The sequence below is a fragment of the Arvicola amphibius genome, chromosome 3 (genome assembly GCF_903992535.2).
Source record: "Arvicola amphibius chromosome 3, mArvAmp1.2, whole genome shotgun sequence".
Classification (NCBI taxonomy): domain Eukaryota; kingdom Metazoa; phylum Chordata; class Mammalia; order Rodentia; family Cricetidae; genus Arvicola; species Arvicola amphibius.
The window spans coordinates 126,338,814-126,361,854 of NC_052049.1; the positions used below are offsets into that span (position 1 = coordinate 126,338,814).

Below are 23,041 nucleotides of genomic sequence, written 5' to 3' on the forward strand. Positions count from 1 at the left end.
TTTGTCATCTTAAGACAGAGTCCATTGTCCAGGATAGCCTATCACTATGCAGCCCAGGCTACCCTTGAACTTGTGATTCTCCTGCCTTAGCTTCCCTAGTGCTGGGATTACAGAGACACACCTCCATGCTCAGAACAATAGACTCCCTTAAAGTACACAACTGATGGTTTTCCTCTTTAAAAAACTATTTAGTTATTTTTTATTGTGTGTGTGAATGTTTTACCTACATGAGTGTATGTGTTCCATGTTCGTGCATGGTAGTCTCAGAGGCCAGAAGAAGGCACCAGATCCCTTGGGACTGGAGTTACAGATGGCTGTGAGCTGCCAATGCGCACACCATCGAAGCAGTGCTCTCAACGTCTGAGACGTCTGCAGACCCTTTAATGATTTTCTTATAGCCACAGTTTTCCAGCCATCGGGACCGTCCACTGGAAACCACTTTCATCTTCACTACCTAAAAAAACCCAATATTCTTTATGCATCACCCCCAAATTCTTCCAAATTTCCAACCTTAAGCAGTCATCAATCTACTCTGTCTTTTATGTGTTTTATTTAGTGTGTTTGTGTACATGTCCTTGCTTCCCCCCCCGTGTGTGTGTGTGTGTGTGTGTGTGTAGGCCAGACGTCTACCTCACATGTCTTTCTCAATCACTATTTACTTTAGCTTTTGAGACAGGGTGACTTACCAAACCTGGAGCTTACCAATTCAGCACAGCTGGCTGAACCATAAGTCCCAGCAACTGTCCTGTTGCCGTTTTCCCAGTGCTAAGATTACAGGTACCCACACACGGCCCCCAGCTTCTTACATGGTTGCTGGAGATTGGAACTCGGGTCTCCACGCCTGTGCGACAAGCACCTTACCAACTGAGTCCCTGCCCTCGTGTGTGCTTTAATGGATCGTTTGCCAGCAGACAAGAAAGGGAAGTCATGTTCTTCCATAAGAAACAGATCTAGTGTAGAGGGTTGTCACGCAGCACCGTACATGGAAGGTGTGTTTTCTGATGACTACATTTTCTCAGGTGGGCTTAGTTCTGTTGATTTAACAACTCTCTTGGTGACTGAGGGGTGCATTCTGGGAAGGTGGTGGGTGCGGGTGTGTGGAGGGGCTGGGATGGGCTGGGAGGATAGGTATGGGTTTGGTTTAGTGGATGGAGGGGTTGAAAGCCTAGCGTGTGGAGGAGGCGCTGACCTGCAGAGCTTGTGGGAGCCAGACCCGCCAAGGTCTGGGAGTCAATCTGTCACGGTCTGACCACTGGACTCAGACTCCTCTGAGTCAGCCGTGCTGACCCAGAGGAACTGGATGAGGGATAATGAGGAATCAGGTTTTAAGGTGAAATTCCTGTTTCTTCAAATCTCTCCAAGGCCAGAGGAGGTTAAAACCTCCTCCTCCTCCTCCTCTTCCTCCTCCTCCTCCTCCTCCTCCTCCTCCTCCTCCTCTTCCTTCTCCTCCTCCTCGGCCTTGGCCTCCAAAATCAACTGGAAAGAAACCTCAGCAGAAGTCTGCTGTGATTGGCAGCTGAGCTCACACAGGGCACCAGCGGGGAAGGCCCATCCCTTGATTGTTCCCTTGTGTCTCTACGGGGAAGCAGAGACCTGACCCCTGCTATACTCTAGTGACCCATGGTAGGTATGTGCACCTTCCTAGGCCTCATTTTTCTCACTTGTACAATGGAAGCTGAGAGAAATGACCCTGTGACATCAGGCTGTCCAGCCAGTGGTTTCTGGTTTGCAGGGTGTGCCCTCATGATACCAACTGTCCTTCCTTGTATCCCAGGTCCTTCTCTCAGCAACATGGTGAGGGGAAGCTTGAGGGTCAAGTTCTCTGCCAGGAGCAACTAAAACTTGAATCCCTACTGGGTTGCTGGTTAGCATTGTGACTCTGGGCAAGTGGCCATTTTGGCTGAACCTCAGTTTCCTCCTCTGTAGCTCAGGCAAAGTTTTTGAACCTCCTTAGTAAGGGTGCTGTGAGGATGAAGAAGAACCATGCAAAACACCTTGCACACAGCAAGCATCTGGTCTGTCCCACAGACACAGGTGAGACTTAGGGCCTGGCCAAGGCTACCCTTCAATGTCATCTTCCCTGGGGCGCTATCTCCGAGTTTCTGAACCCAGGCCTCTTGGTTTCTGTTAGAAGGCTGATCTGCTACTCACAGAAAGCATATTTAAAGGGCTTGGAAAGAAATCCGGGATCAAGGGCCTGGAGGCCAGGGTTCAAGAAGCCTGCAGGACAAGCTTCAGGCTGCTGGACCAGGCCCGTGTCCTTGTTACTGGGGCCCATCCTTCCTTTAGCAGAACTTTCTGTGAAGGTAGTCTCCTCCTGCCTCCGTGGGCCCTGGCTGCTTCTGTCCCCTGCCCCAGCTCCAGCCTGCCTTACCTGCTCCCTCCTACCTCCACCTGGCCTCTCATGTCCCTCTGTTTCCTGCTAGCCTGGACTTCCCTTATTTTTCTCAGAAGAAGGGCAGTGAGTTTCTGAGAAAAGGCTTGGGAATTCACACCGAGACAGCCTGGCCCAGAACACTCAGCTGTTTTGATGAAGGCCAGGACTGTGTTAATTGGCCCAGTAAGTTGAGAGTCAGGTGGCTGCCAACCTGAATCAGCAGGATGGAACGTGAAGGGCTGTTGACTTTTCTGGGACCCACTGTAATGAACTTCTGTCCCTGCCCTGCCCTATGCTAACAGAGTTTTCAGGGCCACAGGACTCCAGTTACCCTCCCAGAACACATTCGTACACATTCCCATTCCCCTCTGTCTCCCTCCCTACCCCGAATCTCTTTCAGTTTTTGAGATAGACTTTCACATAGCCCAGACTGGCCTCAAATTCATAGCCACAGCTGACTGTGAGCCTCCCAGGCAAGCATCACTACAGCCGATGCCTCCTGCATTTTCTTAGCACGTGAGCCCTCTGTCCACAGTGGCAAACCATTCTCCATCTCATGGTACCCAAGGAGAGCAAAAGCCGCACCAAAACTTAGCTTGGGTTTAACTCAGTGAGTTGGGGTTTTCTTTTTAAAGACACCCTGTTTTTCATAAGAAGAATAATCTGTTGGGAAAAAAACCCACAAATTTTTATTAGCCTTTTCATGGAATAACATTCAGTAAAATTAAAAAAAAAAAAAAAAAACAACAGACAGTTGAACAGACCAAGAGCTAGGCTTGGTGACCACGCCTTCAGTCTCAGCACTTAGGAGGCAGAGGCAGGTAGATCTCTGTATGTTTGAGGTTAGCCTGATCTACATAGCAAGTTCCAGGTTAGCCAGGGCTACGTGGTAAGACCCTATTTAAATCAATGACAAGGGTGTATGGAGCTCAGTGAGTTTTGACATAGGTAAGCATGAGCTGAAGAAGAAAATGCTGAGTTTGGGTATGGTAGAGCATACATCCCTATAATCCCAGTACTTGGGAGGAAGAGAAAGGTGGGTTGCTTAGGTTAGGTAACATAGTAAGATCCTGTTTCCAAAAGCAAAAGAAGAAAGAGCATTTCTGGCGCAGTGGTGCATGCACATAAGCCCAGGACTCGGGACACTGAGGTGGCGGGATCTCAAAAGCAAGATGAAAATACTAAAGCAACACTTGCTAGTTCAGAGAACATGGAATATGTTTTGTTTGACAAGAAGAAAAAGGAAGTAGAGCTTCAAGACTTAGGGAACTATTCAAGATCAGCTAATAATCAATCATTCGTAAGTCCTGGAGCCACGAGAAAGTGGTCTGCTGTCCCACAGCTGGCCATGTGGTCAGTCCCTCCTGACCTATGACCTCACGCTACTGCTCATCTTCCAGGTTGTTTGTCAGCGCCGGAACTCTACCTAGCGGCCAGCAGAAGGCCTTTTCCTGTAAAGCCGCGGGCAATGAGAACAAACCCAAGTGCTGAAAAGGACCTGGAGCCCGGAAGAAACTAGCGTCAGTCAGGAGGCTTAAGCCTCCTTTTCTTCCCCTGAAGGTAGAGATAGCAAACTTGCCTTTTAAGGTATCTAAAGGGTAGTGATCTTGGGGGCCCATAGGGTGGATGCTGACGTCAGAGGCCTGTAGCCTTCTGCCTGTATTTGCTTATCCTGACTACAGATCTGTCAGATAGAGCATTGGAAAGTTCACTCTCTGAGTTTGGGAGGGGCTGTGTGGGCCCAGCCCTCCGGAGGAGGAGGGGGTAGGTCAGCGCTCCCTCGGCTTCTCTCCCGGCCTTGAGCTAGTGGTTATAAGTGTGGAGGTTAGGGGTAGAGATAGGCGCACAGCGAGAAGTGGCAGTCGTGCGGACAGTATGCTGGCCAAGGGACTTTCCTTGCGCTCAGTGCTGGTCAAAGGCTGCCAGCCTTTCTTGAGCCCTACCTGGCAGGGTCCAGTGCTGGCCATTGGAGGGGAAGCTGGCATCTCTACTAATAGTCCTCGGCCTTTCAGTGAGATCCCATCCCCCAGTGACAATGGCTGGCTAAACCTGTACCACTTTTGGAAGAAGAATGGCACACACAGAATCCACTATCATCAAATACAGAGTTTCCAGAAGTACGGCCCCATTTACAGGTAAGCCTGGCAGAGGGCAGAGGCAGGTATGATGGGAGACACAGGGCTCCAGACAGGCTCAAACGTTCTGCTTGGGGTCTCGGACTTATGTCTACGTTCTTTCATTTCTTCGAGCCTAGGGATGGTGGTAAGAGAAGCATATAGGCCCTCCCAATTTATGGCCCCAAGATATCAGCTTTCTACTTTCACAGTTCCTTGCAGGAAGGGCTGTGAGCAAACGCAACTCCAGTGCCCCCTTCACCTACTGTCCTCCAGACAAAAAGACTAGCTGGCTGTCTCTACCTTCAGGGGAGAGCTAGGTTTAGGTTCCCTGACTACTGGCTAAGCTCTCACCCCACTTCAGGGCCAACCTCAGCTCCAGGCCCTTTGTGACTCCACACAAGTTGGTTTCCTAAGCATCTTCTAGGAGCAATGACCTTGTGGTCCGTGGCTTCTGAAATCTCAGGGTCTGTGGCCTATCCTCGCTCAACAGTACTTGTGGTCAGAAGTCTGTAGGCTACTTGTGGGCTTTTTTCTTCTTCTGTTTTTGGAGCTACTTCAAGAGATGGGAGGTGCCACAGTCGTCAGGGAGCATGGAGGGCGATACATTTCTTCCTAAACGACAAGATCCTTAGCTCTGCTGTCAAGCTGCCCCAGTCAGCGCCTTATTCCATCAGCCGCTCTCACAGTCACTTTCATCTGAGTGTTGTGCTGTGTCCCTCGTAGTTGGCGTTTTCGCCCCCACCGTATCCCCACTTTCTGGAAAGAGAAGGGGCTTACCAAGGTTGTAGAGCACTGGAAATCCCGTTTGTGCAATGCCTTGCTTCACAGTCAGGGTGATGCTAGTTTATAGACTGGAAGGTGGCAAGCGCTCAAAGGGAGGGACTTGAAGCACCGCCCTCATGGTCCCCTCACCCCCCCGCCCCCCGTACCATGCTCCTGCAGTCTTTGGAGAACGGTTGAGAAAATCAGGGACGCATGAGTGAATCATTGAAATCCCATCCGTCCTTAACCTGTATGGTCCTTTAGTACCACGAAGACTGACTACTGTGTGTGTCATGTGGAGTTGCTTCCCCAATGCATTCAATAGTTTTCCTCTTCTCTTTGTTTTCCTTTTGGGGTTTGTTTGTTTGTTTGTTTGTTTGTTTTTCAGACAGGGTTTCTCTGTGTAGCTTTGGAGCCTGTTAGACCAGGTCGGCCTCAAATTCACTGAGATCCACCTGCCTCTTCCTCCTGAGTGCTGAGATTAAAGCCACCACTGCCCGGCTCCTTTTAGCTCTTTAAGACAATTTAAACTAGCAGTAGAGTAGTCCATAGTGTGTGGACAGCTATGTTTTGAGGACAGACTTTAAGTGAGCGTTGAGCCTCAGCACCCTTAGATACAATGTTCTGATGAGTGTCTGTCTTTCAGGTAACCTGTTGATGTCAGATCATTGTCCTGGGCTCAAGTCTCAAGAGTGAGACTGATGATCCTGACAGCATTTCAAGGCCTTTTAGGATGTAGCAAATATGGGATTGGATAGTGGAAGCTGGAAAAACGCTGAAGGGGTGTTTTTTTTTTTTTTTTTTTTTTTTTGGTTTTTCAAGACAGGGTTTCTCTGTAGCTTTGGAGCCTGTCCTGGAACTAGTTCTTGTAGACCAGGCTGGTCTCGAACTCACAGAGATCCGCCTGCCTCTGCCTCCTGAGTGCTGGGATTAAAGGCGTGCGCCACCGCCGCCCGGCTGAAGGGGTGTTTTCTAGAGGCCATGAACAAGCTGAGGAAGGCCATGGCTTGTGAATCTGGGCCTGGGCTTAGAGTCTGTGGTAAAAGCCATGCTTTCCAGGAGGGGGATGAAGGAGAGGGAGGGAGAGATTAGGAGAGAAGGAACACACACACACACACACACACCACACACACACCACACACACACACACACCACACACACACCACACACACACACACACACCACACACACCACACACACACACACACCACACACACACACACACACACACCACACACACACACACCACACACACACACACACACACACACCACACACACACCACACACCACCACACACACACACCACACACACACCACACACACCACACACACACCACACACACACACACACCACACACCACACACACCACACACACACCACACACACACACCACACACAACACCACACACACACACACACACACACCACACACACACACCCACACACACCACACCACACACACACACACACACACACACACACACACACACACCACACACACACACACACACACACCACACACCACACACACACCACACACACCACACACACACACCACACACACACCACACACACACACACACACACACACACACACACACACCACACCCACACACACACCACACACACACACACACACACCACACACCACACACACACCACACACACCACACACACCACACACACACCACACACACACACCACACACACACCACACACACCACACACACACCACACACACACCACACACACACACCACACACACCACACACCACACACACACACACACACACCACACACACACCACACACACACACCACACACACACACACACACCACACACACCACACACACACCACACACACACACACACACACACACACCACACACCACACACACACACACACCACACACACACACACACCACACACGGGAGGAGACTTGAAGTAGGGTGATGAAATGATCAAGAGGGAAGGAGCCAGAGATGGAAGGACAGAGATAGAGAGATAAAGGGGGGAGAGGGAGGAGAGGGAGGACAGGAGAAGAGAGGGGGGATGGTGGGGGGAGGAGTAGGGAGGGAGAGAGACTTACACACACAAGTGTATTGCCTCAGAGCTCTGGGAGTTAGACCCTGTGTAACATCAAGGTGCATCCAGAAGACTGGCTTCTTCTGGGATTACTCTCCTCAGCCGTTAGGCCAGTCTTCTCATCTAGACACCGAGTCTCTCTTTTTCATGTTTCTCTTAGAAGGACACCTGGTCATGCGTACAGCTGTGTGTTCCTGGGCACTGACTGCAAAGCACTCTGTGGGCACTGTCACCTGTCAGCTTCATCCATACTTGGGACTTGATTTTCTTTTTTCTTCTGCAGTTTCGAACAAACTTTAGAGTCAAACACAACACATATACCTATGACCACTCTGACTCCTCCCGAGGGACCACTTCATGGACACTATCCTGCCTAAAACAGCATACCCCAGGACCAGCCCAGCCCGTCCCAAACCTTCCATTTGTAACCATGTCTACAGACTAAACAAAGCTTTAGCTTGGATATTTAATTAGGTGTAAATGTGTGTAGGTGGGAGATGGGTGTGCACAAGTGCAGTTGCTCTCAGAGGCCAGGAGGGGGTGTTGGGTCCCCTGGAATTATCCAACATGGGTGCTGTGGACCCAGCAAGAATGGTATAGGCTTGGAGCTGGAGCAATGGCTCAGAGGTTAAGAGCAATGGCTACTCTTCCAGATCTCCTGAGTTCAATTCCTTGCAACCACATGGTGGCTCACAACCATCTATAATGAGATCTGGTGATCTCTTCTGGCCTGCAGGCAGAACACTGCATATGTAATGAATAAATCTTTTAAAAAAGAGTGGTATAGGCTCCTAATTCCTGAGTCATCGCCTCAGCCCTGAAGTATTACGTGAGGGGCCGTGTCTACACTGAATTACAGTTCTACAGGGGCCCACTGGCCTGGAACATGGGAGATGCAGGGCATTCACTCTAGGGTGACATGGGAGTGTGCCATGGCTCCAAGTCCAGCAGGACAAGAAGACTCAGCATGGGTAGATATGGTTACAAATGGAAGGTTTGGGATGGGCTGGGTTGGTCCTGGGTTATGCTGTGTGAGGCAGGATAGGGTTCATGAAGTGGTCATAGGTATATGTGTAACGTTTGGCTCTTCAGCAGTTCCATGAGACTGAAGAAGGCACATCTGTCTCTGTTTCATAGAGGAAACCGAGACTGTGTGTAGAGGCCTGGCGGACCCAGTTCCAACATCAGTCTCTCTTATTTTTTCCAGGGAGAAGCTTGGCAACGTGGAATCTGTTTATATTCTGGACCCTGAAGATGCAGAGCTGCTGTTTTTACGCGAGGGTCCCTACCCAGAACGATACGTTGTGCGCCCCTGGCTTGCCTATCACCAGTATTACCAGAGGCCCATTGGGATCCTGTTTAAGTGAGTTCTGAGTGAACCCTGTGTGCATGGAGGGTGTTGGAGGGGGAGAGAGTGGGTCTTCTCATCTTCCTGCTCCTTAAGGCGAATGATGGTGATGATGATGGTGATGATGGTGGTGATGATGGTGATGGTGATGGTGGTGATGATGGTGGTGATGATGGTGACGATGATGGTGATGATGGTGACGATGATGGTGATGATGGTGATGGTGATGATGATGGTGATGGTGGTGATGATGGTGATGATGGTGGTGATGATGGTGACGATGATGGTGATGATGGTGGTGACGATGATGGTGACGATGATGGTGATGATGGTGGTGATGATGGTGGTGATGATGGTGATGATGATGGTGATGATGATGGTGATGATGGTGGTGATGATGATGGTGACGATGATGATGGTGACGATGGTGATGGTGGTGATGATGATGGTGATGATGGTGGTGATGATGGTGATGATGGTGGTGATGATGGTGATGATGATGGTGATGATGGTGGTGATGATGATGGTGGTGATGATGGTGATGATGATGGTGATGATGATGATGGTGATGATGGTGGTGATGATGGTGATGATGATGGTGATGATGATGGTGATGATGGTGGTGATGATGGTGGTGATGATGATGGTGATGATGATGGTGATGATGGTGATGATGGTGGTGATGATGATGATGGTGATGATGATGGTGATGATGGTGGTGATGATGATGGTGATGGTGGTGATGATGATGGTGATGATGGTGGTGATGGTGGTGAAGATGATGGTGATGATGATGGTGATGGTGGTGATGGTGGTGATGATGATGGTGATGATGGTGATGGTGATGATGATGGTGATGGTGATGGTGGTGATGATGATGGTGATGATGATGGTGATGGTGGTGATGATAGGGAATTGTGCTGCTGACTTATGGGGAAATGTCAGGCTGAGGTTCTTCATGAATGGCGAAGGACTTTGCCGAGTTCTCACTAATTGCTTTAAACATGAAGTGCCTCTTTATCAAACACCTGCTGAGTATCAGGCCTTGTGCCAGGTGTTAGCAGCACAGTGGCAAATAAAGTGGGGTCCTGACAGCCTGCAGGAGCTGTGAGAAGTAGCAAATCCATCACTGAAATGTAGACACTGTTTTCTACCAAACTGCTTAATGAAAAATGTATTTATATATTGCTGAGGTTGAGCCTCGGCTCTGGTTCAGGTCCTGAGGCAGTGAAGGGGCATTGGCACAAGGAAAACATCTGACCGCCAAGTGGATTGAACTCAAATGGCCCTGAATAGCTCAAGCTATATTTATTTATACTTAACAGAGTTTTTCTTACCAGGCTTACATGAACAGCTTTATTATTGGCTCCTATTTTTGACTTTAAGAAATACATCATACTTTAAGGAATACATTGTAGTCATTATGAAAGCCTCCATTGTTCCCCCTTATGCTTCCCCAAATACACTTTTCCACCCTCTACATAACCATATTCCAGACAGAAAGTTCAGCATTTTTGCAGGCCTAACTAAATATGGAGCCAGACACATCCTGCACTCACAGCGCTTAAGTCAGCTGGCAGCTACTTGTGGTTACAAAGTTAAAAAGTAATAGACACGGGTACAGTGCTTTAAGAACAACAATATTCAAACCCGAACAATTCTTTCATGTCTGCAAGATATGCTTTGATACAGTCCCCCTTTCTACAAGAGGGTTCCATGTCTCAATCTCTGTAAGAGGCAGACTTTGATAAAGCTCCCTTTTCCCATCTCACTATACCATACTTCTTCCACCAATATAAGCTCCTGTGTATGGTAAAGATGAATCCATCCTTCCCAAAGTTTGCATTGTATTTTTTCCTCTTGGAGCATACTAGAGCCTACCAATGACTCTATAGTTGGTGTCCAGGTAACTTACTCTCAACAGTCAGCACTGTGTGTATTCCTGAGACTTTTTCCCTATTCTGTGTGTACATACCTTCCTCTTCTCTCCAGAACTGTGAGACATGGTTAATGTCCCAAGTGTTGTTTTCTCATGTGTACCCAACTATCTCCATTGGGTCAGAAAAGTTCCTAGGATTAGGAATTCCAGATAAGAGACTTGAGAAATGTTAGCCCCCTGCCTAATCTTAGAGGGAAATATTTGAGAAAGAGTAGAATTTCCAGGGAAAATTACAGCTGTTGCATGAGGCTGACAAAGTAAAACTGAAAACCACCCAGAGAATCAGTAATATAATGAGAGAGAAAAGAGTCTGTAAGTTGCATGAATTTTGCAAATTCCTATGCTGTCCTGTGGACTAGTGAGAGGTAATTTCCATGTGTGCCTTGCCCCAAGGAAACCCACTGGACAGTCATGTGTTGATCTGAGACTAGGCTGCACATATCCTAACCATATATATATATGCATATAACACACACACACACACATACACACACACACACACACACACAATTTCCTCTATATAGCCTAGAACTTCCTAAAAGTTGCTATGTATACCAGGTTGGCCTCAACTTACAGACATCAACCTGCCTCTGCCTCCCTTAAAGATGTAAGACAAGTACCACCACACCAATCATCACTGAAAAATTTAAATGTGACTTGATCAAGGGCTGGCAAGGCCTTGGAGAAGCTGGAGCTCTCTGGAGTAGCTGCTTCTCTCGGCAGCTGTGGTGGGAGCAGAAACCAGGCCTCTGTGTGGACAGTGCTTGGATCTTATCTCCTGAGACTGACTATTCCCAGGGACACGATGACTGTGATCCATGCAGTGTTTCTAACTTTAGGAACATATGCCACAGAGTAGACATGGACTAGAATGCTTCTTCTGCGAGAAAACATTAGAAAGCACAGGAAGCCTCCTAGCTGGTTGAGAGGATGGTGGCTGAGAGAATGGCAGCGTGTACCAGTCACCATGTGTGGACTTGGGTCCACAACCGAACCCTCCCGAAACGTAAAACTGAGGACAGGAGGAGGCAAGTGCCCCCAAGTCTGACAGGTGTTTTAAAAATCTGGAAATAATTGTATACTTTTAAAAGTATCTTTTAGGAGTATATTTAGATTCAGTAAAACCATACACAAAAAGGGGGCAGGGACTCAGGCTGGGAGCTCTCTAAATGGTGAAGACATCCATGGGAGGACAAGGTAGGCTGGGGCCATGAGTTTACAACATTCTTTGCCCCAGACTCTAAACTTCTCTTTTAAAAGGTCTTATTTTTATTTTTTTAAATTCATGTATGTGTGTGTTTGTCTGTGTGAGTGCATGCCATGTGTATACAGGTGCCCCTGAAGGCTAGAAGAGGACACTGGGTCCTCTGGAGTTATTGTACATGGTTGTGAGTTGCCCTACAGGAGTGCTGGGAATTGAACAAGATCAAGAGCCGTAAGCCATCTTGGCAGCTCACAATAATATTCTTAGACAAACCAACTCCCAAATTAGAGAAAGAGCTTTGCATAGGTTGATTTTTATGTGTGTCATGAATTGAATTTTTAAATAAAAATTATATTTATGTGTGTACATACATGTGTATGTGTGTGGACACATGCACTCCATTGCACATGTGTGGTAGTCTAAGAATATGTTGTGGGAGTCATGTCTCTTATTACACCATGTGGATCCCAGGACTTGAGCGCAGATCTTCAGGCTTAGTGCTAAATACCTTTACCTGCGCAGATCCTAATATCAAGGTTTTCATAAATGATTCTGAATAGCTGGGGTTCCCAACGTAGTGAATTCTCAGAGACTTTGGGGAGGAAAAGGTCAGTTGGCTTCACCTGTGTGGGAATGAGAAAGACGAACGAGAAGGGTCTTTTTTTTTTTTTTTTTTTTTTTTTTTTTTTTTTTTTTTTTTTTTTTTTGGTTTTTCGAGACAGGGTTTCTCTATGGCTTTAGAGCCTGTCCTGGAACTAGCTCTTGTAGACCAGGCTGGTCTCGAACTCACAGAGATCCGCCTGCCTCTGCCTCCCGAGTGCTGGGATTAAAGGCGTGCGCCACCGCCGCCCGGCTGAGAAGGGTCTTTAATGGCAAAGCTGTTCAAGGATCAGAAGGCAGAGGAATGCATGGAAGTTGGGCTTAGAGGGGGCCAACTCAAAGGAGATAAGTGTTTCCAGTTCTTGGTGGTAGTGGGTGGTGGGTGATGGGTGGTGGCAGCAACTGTCAGTGTGGAAGGCAGTCAGGCTTTTGTTCTCCGTTGACAGCTCTCTTCCATTCTCCTCTTGGCCAGGGAGGGCGGGGAGGGAGCAGGAGACAACAGTGAATGTTGGGGAGGAGGGGAGACAGTGATGGTGCAGGCTCTGAAAACTAGAGAGCCCATCCTGTGCCTCTGCCAGGCTTGGGCTCTGTGACCATGAGGTGGACATGTATTTTCCCAGGAAGTCAGAAGCTTGGAAGAAAGATCGAATTGTCCTAAACCAGGAGGTGATGTCCCGTGACGCCATCAAGAACTTCGTGCCCCTGATAGAAGGTGTAGCTCATGACTTCATCAAGGTCTTGCACAAGCGCATCAAGGAGCAGAACTCTGGAAAATTTTCAGGGGACATCAGTGGTGACATGTTCCGCTTTTCCTTTGAGTGTAAGGGTCTTACACTTGGCTGGAGGGAGTTGGGGCCAGGGAGCCAGCTTGCAGTTGTATGGATTGGCTTCTTGAATAGCTCTACGGTCTGTTACCCAGGAGGTAGCCAGGTTCCTCTCGTCTGACATTCCTGTTGTGGGGGTCCCCCAAACATAGATCTTCCATGCCACCATCCTCCAAAAGCCAGAGCTTGGCCTGGTCCTTCATGCTGCTAGTCTCCTCCTTCTAGAAATAGACCTCTGAAGTTGAGCAGGACGGAGGAGGCCTTCATGGTTGATCTGAGCTGGCTGTGGAAAGACACCTAGAAGTTATTCGGACTGGGTAAGGTAGTCAGGCAGCTTAGACCAGGGAACAGTGCATGCACGTGGCTTAGTGGAGGTCATGTGAGGCCTGTAGGAGATTTGGGGTACCCTGGGCATGGAATGAAGTTGGCATTCAAATTCTTCATGTGGTAGGTGAGAAAATTTGAAGGTGGTTGTGCTCTTTTAGCTCTAACTAGATTGAGTCCTGGGTAACTCAGACTGATACCCCAAGTCTCTCAGCTCATGTGGGACATAGTGAATTAAGTCAATTACAAGGGGAAATCCCTCTTGGACAGTTTAGTCCTGGCTCAGTTCATCCTTTGGGGTTCAGGTCTCAGTTTCTTCGTTGGAGAAGTAAGGATGAGGGAGAGCTCCTGCGTTTAGTGAGCGTGGGTGGAGCTAATTCTGGGAGCTGAGGTTCTCATATAGCCAGGTTGGAAGGGGGTCTTCAGCCTCAGCCTCCCACTGCAGCCATCACCAATGTTGTCTTTGGGGAGCGCCTGGGAATGTTGGAGGAGATCGTGGACCCTGAATCCCAGCGGTTCATCAATGCTGTCTACCAGATGTTCCACACTAGTGTCCCCATGCTCATCCTGCCTCCAGAACTCTTTCGATTCTTCAGAACTAAGATCTGGAAGGACCATGCAGCTGCCTGGGATGTGATTTTTGATAAAGGTGAGGACTCCTCTGGCAATAATCAGGAAGTGGGGTCACCAAACAGAGAGTGCATCTAGCTGAATCCCTGGCCTCAGGTTGCCTCTTTGTTTCAAGATTAGTCAATGGGTGCTAATTTACCATTGAGGAAACCTCTGGTGAGCAGGGATGAGTGTCAGGGCTGAAGGGAGGTGGTTATTTTTTTTTCCTGGAGAAGGGGGAGTAAAGATGTCCATGGTGTTTCTTAACAGGTCTCATGACTAGGGGCTGGAGACATGGCTCAGCAGTTAAGGACACTTACTGGTCTTAGGACTCATATTAGGAGGCTCACAACTTCCTGTAACTCCAGCTCCAGGGGATTTGATGGACTTTTCTGTCCTCCACAGGCGCCTACACTCACACACACACACACACACACACGCGCGCACACACACGATAAATACACATGTACACTTCATTTAAAAATATAAGCCCTTAAAAACTCCCTTTTCAAAAAGTTTCTCGTTATCTATAGAGTTGAGGGCTGGTGTCTGGGCCATAGTTGTCTGAGTGACAGAAGGCTTGCGGGGGAGAGCTAGGGCCTGTTGAGAGGGGAAGGTGATGGATAAAATGGCCTGGGGTGTGGGGAAATCAAATGTCACCTTGGCCATCAGTCCCTACATCAGCTTGGGCAATCAACCAACTCTGCCCAGTCAGTAAAGTGCTTGCTTGCAAGTGTGAAGACCTGAGTTCAATTTCCAGGACTCATAGTAATTCATAGTAATGCTTGCTTGTACCACAGCTCCCAGTGCTGGGAGACTGAGACATGTGGCTTCCTGGGGTTCATTGGTCAGTTACCCTAGACACTTGGTGAGTTCCAGGCCAATGAGAGACCCCACCTCAAAGAAACAAGGTGGATGGTCCTTGAGGGTCCCTCTAAATACATGTGTGAGCCTGCACGCATGGGCTCTCTCCTCTCCTCTCCTCTCTCTCTCTCTCTCTCTCTCTCTCTCTCTCTCTCTCTCTCTCTCTCTCTCTCTCTCTCTCTCTCACACACACACACACACACACACAGTGGGGAAGATCAAGAATTAAATGACAAGGGCTGGAAAACTGGCTTGTTTGTTAAGACAAGCTGCTGCCCTCCCAGAGGACTCTGGTTCAATTCCTAATCTACATGGTAGCCTATAACTGTGTGTGACTCCAGTCCCAGGGATCCAGCACCCTCTTCTGGCCTTCATGGACATGGCACACGCATGGTTCACAGACATCTGTGCAGGCTAAACATTAATACACATGAAGTGAAAAAAATTAAAGGAAGGAATTAAATGACAAAACAGATATGAAGGAAATGGAGGCTTAGTAAAATGGCTGCCCACTGGTAGGGGTTCCGGACTATCAAGCCCCTGGCACCCTCCCACCCTCCCACCTACAGGGAGCTTCACTCTGTTTCTCCTCCGACTCCACAGCTGATGAATACACCCAGAACTTCTACTGGGACTTACGGCACAAGCAAGACTTCAGCCAGTACCCTGGTGTCTTCTATAGCCTCCTGAGTGGTAACAAGATGCCCTTCAAGAACATCCAGGCCAACATTACGGAGATGCTGGCAGGAGGAGTGGACACGGTGAGTGCTGTGGGGCCTGGCATGGGCCTCCTTGGTGCCCACATGCTCCCTTCCCCACCAGCTGCCTTGTCAGAAGCACTGCTGTTAATACGAGGGGCTGGGCACACTTGCATGATATGCTTTTCTCTCTTGGTGCCAGGCCCTAAATGGTAGTCTTTTAGAAGGGCAATATCAAAGTCCTGTCATGAACCTGTTTGGGGAGGCTGCTTGTTTGTTCCCGACTATCCAGACCTGAAATAATCACTCAGAAACCATATTATTTACAATATTGTTTGGCCAATAGATTAAGCATATTTATGGCTAATTCTTATATCTTAAATTTACCCATCTCCATTAATCTGTGAATCACCATGTGGCTGTGGCTTACTGGGTGAAGTTCTGTCCAGTGTCTGTCTCCGGCAGGGCTACAGGGCTTCTCCCTGACTCTGCCTACTTTCTCCCAGCATTCAGTTTAGTTTTCCCACCTAGCTCTATTCTGCTAAGCCACTGGCCAAAACAGATTTATTCATTAACCAATAAATCAACACATAGACAGAAGGACCTCCCACACCAGGAACCAAACACTCTTCACCACCCAGAGGGCAGGATCTGAGACTGACTCATCCGTGAGAAAGAAGGAATAACAAGTTCAGTTCCTGCATAGAACTTTGGTTGTTTTTGAGATGGGTGTTTCTGTAGCCCAGGGTGGCTTTGAACACACTAGGTAGACAAGGTTGACCTTGAACTCTTGATCCTTCTGCCCCCACTCCCTGAATTTGGAGATTACAGGACTGCTATTACCATATTCAATTTGTTAAAAAATTATTTTTTACATGTATGAGTGTTTTGCCTGCATATATATCTGCACCAAGTGAGTGCCTGGTGCCTGGGGAGGATAGAAGGTGGTGTCAGATCCCTTGGAACTGGCATTACAGTTGTAAGCCACTATAGGGTTGCCAAACATTGAATCCTCTTAGCTGCGGAGCCATCTCTCTTGCCCCACGTTTGATTTTATGCAGCGCTGAGACCAAACCCAAGGCTTCTCGCATGGTAGGCAAGCATTCTGCCAGCTGAGCTGCATTTCCAGACCCTTTATGGGTTTTGTTGTTGCTGTTTCAGATAAATTCTCACTGTAGAGTAAGTGGGCCTGGAATTCACTCTATAGGTCAGGCTGACCCTGAACTCACATCGGTTCTTCTGCTTTGGGCTCCCAAGTGCTGGAATTAGTGTTCTCAGCCCTGACTCAGGAGACTGTTAGTCTTGGGAGCTTAAGCCATATTAACAGCACAGTGTAGACAAGTGGCTTTGACAACGGACACATTTATACACATAAAGCTATAAGCCATATCAAGGTGCAGGCAGCACTGGTTCATTCCAAGGCTTGACAGTGACCATCTCCCTCGTGTCTACATGTGGGCATCCCTCGTGACTTCTGTCTTGACTTCTTCCTCTTCTTAGGACATCAGTGCCAGGCTAGAGCCCACACTCACGTCTCCCCTTTACCCCATAGTCTCCTTAGAGGGCATATCCAAATGCAGTCACTTATGAGATATTAATAGTTTACATGAAGACGTGTATTTGTGGCTGGAGGAAGGGTGATAACATGACTGCCATATGTCATAGGGCTAGATGGCAGAGGCATGCACAGCTACTGACCACTAGGAGAGTCAAAGGATAATTGTTTGTGGGGGTGGCATTCAGTGTTGATCATGAGATTCCTTGCAAGGAGGCAGTTTTGATTCCAACTGTAATTGGGGTGGGGGCAGCCCCATCGTGAAGTGATCTGCTTGCAAAGTTCCATTCTTGACATATCCACATCATCTAAATTATTCTTATTTTGGTGTCTTCAGCCTCAAAGAGAAGAGATAGCACAGGCCAACAAAGACCAATCGACCCTGTGTACCAGCTTTACAGATGTTCTTTGAGTGATCAGATGATGTTTTTAGAACAGAGTTGAGCAAGAATCTGACTCAGAGTTGAAGGTTGCAAAAAGACAGTGATGTGGATGGAGACAGCGGGGGCCAGATTCTGGGTGGATTCTCCACCCTGCGCCCTTGAAAGATACCAACCTTTTATCCTGTGTCCTGTTGCCCAACAGACACCAAGGCCCTGTGACACTGTGAGGTCTATCATGGTCATCTTTTTTTTTTAGGTAACCAGTGGTACAGAGAGGTCCAATAACTTGGCTGAGGCACACAGTTAGCAGAGTAGAATGAGCTACCTTGGTTGCCAACTGTCCTGGGTGTCTACCCTGTGGCTGGCCTTGGAGGCTCTGAGATAAACACACGTGTGGTCAGTGTTTTCAAGGAGTCTGTTTGCTTTCCGGGTAGATAAGGAATTCTAGGAACGGCCTTGAGGAAGACTCCTCAGTGTCTACAGTGTCTGTAGCTAGTGCACTGGCCTTGTATTGGAGAGGTCACAGAAGAGATGCTAGGGTGGCACCAGGCACATGTCCATGGAGCCTCCACACTTCATCTGCAGGCTCTGAGGAGCCAGGACTTAAAGCCAAGAAGTAACTTGACATTGTTTCCACTTTTGTCTCTGCTGGGAAGATAGAGGTGTGCATATTTAAACCTCTTGGATAGAAATATGATCCTTGACAATGTGTCTACAATCCATGTCCTCTGCCCCAGGAGGGAGTGTGGTCCAGGCTGCGGCCTCTGTCTGCTTAGTCTGCTGACCTGGGTGAGTCTGAGACTGTGGGGCTTGAGCAGGGTCACTGATGCCTCCAGCGGAAGACCAACAGCTGCAGCCTCTGCTTCTTGTTGAGGTCACATTGTGAATCCCAGTACGTCTTCTGTACCAACTGCAGCAAAGATGGAGAACAGATCTGTGGTCTGGCTTCAGGATGGTTAAGTCTTGTTTTCTGTTGCTGGGGTGAATGCTGAGACTCAGTTGTCTCTCAGTGATACCAAAGGAATGACAGTCATTTCAGTGGATAAATTTCTTTTGTTTTGTTTTATTTCATTTTGCTTTTTGAGACAGGGTTTCTCTGTGTAGCCCCGGCTGTCCTGGAACTCACTCTGTAGACCAGGTTGACCTTGAACTCAGAGATCTGCCTGCTCTGCCTCTCAAGTGTTGGGATTAAAGGCCTGTGCCACTATGCCCTTGACATGGGTAGACAAACCTTGCGGAAATATAAATGTGGTTTCTGGAAGCCTCTGGAGCCCTCTGGAAGAGGACATTGGCTGTGTAGCTGACATTCTGTTGGTTAGGAGATGAAAGAGAGCTGGGTTCACACAGGATCAAGGCAGAGGCAAATCCTGCTCTGAATATCCATCCCTTGGCATTAACTATTTTTTTCCTTTTAATTAATTAATTAATTAATTTACTATGTGTACAATGATCTGTCTGCATGTATGCCTGTCCGCCAGAAGAGGGCACCAGATGTCATAGATGTTTGTGAGCCACCATGTGGTTGCTGGGAATTGAACTAAGGACCTCTGGAAGAGCAGTAGCTAGTGCTCTTAATCTCCGAGCCATTTCTCCAGCCCCGGCATTAACTATTTTTGAGACAGTGTATCAGGTAGCCCAGGCTGGCCTTGAACTTGTGTAACTGAGGATGACATCCTGCCTCCCAAATATACCAACGCACCCAGTTTATATGGTGCTGGGGACTGAACTCCAGACCTTGTGCATGTTAGGCAAGCACTCCATCACAAGCTCCCTACCTGGACACCAAGAAAACCTTAAACGCTGGCCTTTCAAAGATTTTGTAACTGGTCTTGGATATGGGGGGTTGAGAATAGAAGACAGGGAAGTTCTTTAAGGTAGGTTATAGACGCTGTGTCACCTTGAAGTGACAGGCCTTCCTGGCTTTTGCAATCTGTGTATTTCTACCAGACATCCATGACCCTGCTGTGGAACCTTTATGAGATGGCACACAACTTGAAAGTACAGGAGATGCTGCGGGCAGAGGTTCTGGCTGCCCGGCGCCAGGCCCAGGGAGATATGGTCAAGATGGTGCAGTTGGTCCCACTTCTAAAAGCCAGCATCAAGGAGACCCTGAGGCAAGTCTAGCATACCCATGCCTCCCCATCCCCAAGCTCCTGGGGAAGGGTTCCAGGGATGGGCTAGTGGGGGAGAGTAGAAATAGGAAGGGAGAAGTGTGGAAGGGGTGAATAGGACTGGGGAGTGAGAACCAGAACCAGGTCCTGCCTTAACTTCTCCCTGTAGTCGGGGGGCTGAAATGCTAGGTTGGTGTGGGAGTCAGGGTAAGGAATACATCCCTGTTCCAGGATCTGAGGCCATCTATCTCTGAGGGTCCTCTTTCTGCAGGCTCCACCCCATCTCTGTGACCTTGCAGAGGTACCTTGTGAATGACATTGTACTTCGTAATTACAAGATTCCTGCCAAGGTAGGACTCAGGGGCTCTGCTAGTCACATGGAGGAGAGGAGGGAGCAGGTTTCAATTCTAGGTAGATGGTGGTGATGGGGGCTTCTCTCTGGGGCATCTCTCTTCTTCTTCCTGATGCTGGGGCATTGGTGGGGCACTCAGATGCGGCAATCTCAGTTTTTGTGAACAGTAGTGGCAGTGGGAATGGTGGGTAATGAATTCTGGAGTTCAGGGCTACAAGGCTAACCTGGCTGGTATTTCTGGTTTGAGGTATGGCAAGGGTTGAGAACAGCATAGGAAAACCCAATAGATTATTCCTTAGCTTTGTCTTCAGCCTTCATCAAGGTTCATAGAGGGGTAGGAGTCTTGTTTGAAGCTACACAGAGGGCAGAAGGCTCTGCCCTGTCTTGTCTTGGGTAGCTAGGAAGCTAAGCTTGGAAGTAGGGTCCCAGGGAAGCTGGGGTTAGGGTTGTACTCAGAATGATGGGGAGCTGGAACCACTCAGACTTTGTTACCTTGCTCTTAGACATTGGTGCAGGTGGCTCTCTATGCCATGGGCCGAGAACCCAGCTACTTCTCCAACCCAGACAAGTTTGACCCAACTCGCTGGCTGGAAAAAAGCAAAAATAACACCCACTTCCGGTACTTGGGCTTTGGCTGGGGTATTCGACAGTGTCTGGGCCGGCGGATTGCAGAGCTGGAGATGACCATCCTCCTCATCAACGTGAGTGGGGCTCTGGGACATGGCAGCACCCTGGGATTCCCATGGCCCCTGCGAAGTCATCAACATTCCTCCTTCCATCTCAGAATCCAGGGAGTGCAGCCTCAGGGCTCACCAATCTACCCCAACTCCCAGCTGCCTCCTCATTTGGACTAACCTACTTCTTCCCTATCCATTGACGTCCCCTGAGCATCTGTCTGTCCACACCTAGGAGGTGAAGTGGGAGACATTGCTCAACAGATTAGTTAAGGTCAAAGGTAAAGTCATGGAACAGAGCAAGCAGGACCCATTTAGACATGGCAAAAGTGAATAATTTGTGGTGTGTTCTTTAGCTCATACTCAACATAACAACCTTGCGCCTACAGATGCCAAGTGGGTATGACCTAGGGGAGACAAATCCTCCTTTCCATTCCTCAAGCCTAACTCCTTTTCTTCAGGTGCTGGAGAACTTCAGAATTGAAGTTCAAAGTCTCTCTGATGTGGGGACCAAGTTCAGCCTTATCCTGTTGCCTGAGAAGCCCATCCTCTTCAACTTCCAGCCTCTCAAGAAGGACCTGGGCACCACCATGACCAGACAGGGTGGCACTGTCTGAACAGAAGGCTGGAGTCACATGGGGCGATGGCCCCATGGGGGCCTTTGGGCAGGTGTCTCTGTCTGCAGAAACACCTGCTCCTTTTGGACGGTTCTGAGCTCTCAGGGGCCACCTGCCTAGGTTAGCTGGGTCCTCCTCTCCTTTAGCCACTCTCCTCCTTTACTTACCCAGAAAGTTAATAAACAGATGAACTCTGCAGAGTGTTTTGTTCCTAGAAGATCTCTAAGACATTCATTACCCCCGTGGAGATGAACCCTGATCCCTGGTCAACAGTGGGATGAGCGGTGTTTAGGAAGTTGGGAAGCTGTTGTGCAGCCCAACTGTGACACCCTCCCCCCACCATCAGTTCAGGAGTTAGCAGAATCGACTCTAAGATTGGATCTAAATGAGATCTGTCAGGAGAGGCTAGTACCATCAGGCCAGCAGTTATCAGCGGACCCAGGGAGCTCTGCTGTGGGGACTGGGCGGCCAGGGAGATGAGTAACCCCTATCCTCCTGTGTGGAACCGCATATGGTGAAACATCACGTCACTAAGAGGCTCAAGTGAGGTGACGGGGCCCGACGACAGAAGGCCAACAGGCTCCCTACCCTCTGCTGCCCATCCTGAGGGCATGCTCCAGGTCTGTTTTCTTGCTCCAGGAGGGTTATTCTAAGAGCCCAGGATGGAGTCTAGCTCAGAATTTGGTTTATATGACATCTGTCTCTGTCCAGATTTCTCAAGACCTTCTGGTTTTATATCGTGCCATGAGCAGGTGCCAGATTCTTGCTAGCCCTTGGCTACCTGAATCTAAGTCCTGTAGATAGGTGTGGAGGCCAGGCCAGCTCAGAACAGCAGTCAAGCTGGCTTGGTCCTTTCTAGCAAGGCTGAAGGTTCTGGGTCCACTCGAGCTCTTTTCTTCTCCCTAGTCCATGATCCTCCTCCCATGTCTCTCTCTGTCTTTCATGCTGCCTCTCTCTCCTCTCATCAGTGACTCAGAAATTTCAGTGCTGAAAAGGACCTCCTTGCCAAGACAGACACTCTGCGTGGGATAGGTGAAGAATGTGGAGGTCATAGAGATTTCCAGTCGCCTAGAGTCATCCAGAATGCTCATGGCCAGAACCCAAGCTAGCTGGGACCCCAGTCTTCATGACTTCCTGCTTCTGACTATATTTGTACACCATATCATCAACTCTGCCAGGCATGACGGGATATCCGAGTGGTGCTTCAGTCTTTCTGGTCCCAGGACACTCCGAAGTCCGAAGCCTGAGTGAAAGGGTACCAGAAACGAAAAGGTACTGGGGATTGATGGGAAACAGGGCCTGTCTCTTGTCTTGCACAGAGCTTGGCTTCAGGCACCTTATTTCTGGTCTCCATGGTCTCCTCAGCACCCTCCACAGATCATCATAGTGTTGGCTTTTTGGGTCAGGCAATAGGTACAAGGCACCCTCAGAGAGCCCAGGACCCAAGCTGGATGTGAAAAGAGCCACTGATCCACTGCCGGCTGTCACGCTCCAGGAAAGAGACAAACGTTTATTGAGTTCTAGCATTTACTAAACACATCTTTGGGGTGGGGATGACTCCCCAGCACATGGGGAAGGAGGTCAGCTCCAGGC

At 48.7% G+C, this 23,041-nt stretch overlaps 1 protein-coding gene across 2 annotated transcripts; it reads left to right on the forward strand.

The window, feature by feature from the left end:
• The first annotated feature begins 705 nt into the window (after positions 1-705).
• Positions 706-21,644, forward strand: LOC119809739 (cholesterol side-chain cleavage enzyme, mitochondrial). 2 transcript variants are annotated; one of them, XM_038322812.2, is made up of 9 exons: positions 706-1,019; positions 8,554-8,709; positions 13,058-13,257; positions 14,031-14,234; positions 15,662-15,819; positions 19,642-19,808; positions 20,077-20,155; positions 20,661-20,858; positions 21,293-21,644. In XM_038322812.2, exons 3-9 carry the CDS (start codon positions 13,107-13,109, stop codon positions 21,446-21,448), a joined length of 1,113 nt encoding a protein of 370 aa, XP_038178740.1. In that variant the 5' UTR covers positions 706-1,019; positions 8,554-8,709; positions 13,058-13,106; the 3' UTR covers positions 21,449-21,644. The 2 variants fall into 2 exon arrangements, with proteins under 2 accessions (XP_038178740.1, XP_038178739.1); XM_038322811.2 differs by lacking the exon at positions 706-1,019 and adding an exon at positions 4,001-4,512.
• The last annotated feature ends 1,397 nt before the right edge of the window (positions 21,645-23,041 follow it).

Coding starts and splice junctions, on each gene's coding strand:
- LOC119809739 (XM_038322811.2), top strand. CDS start 4,253: ATGCTGGCCAAGGGACTTTCCTTGCGCTCAGTGCTGGTCAAAGGCTGC. Junction 4,513..8,553: donor AAGTACGGCCCCATTTACAG/GTAAGCCTGGCA, acceptor TATTTTTTCCAG/GGAGAAGCTTGGCAACGTGG. Junction 20,156..20,660: donor ATTACAAGATTCCTGCCAAG/GTAGGACTCAGG, acceptor CCTTGCTCTTAG/ACATTGGTGCAGGTGGCTCT.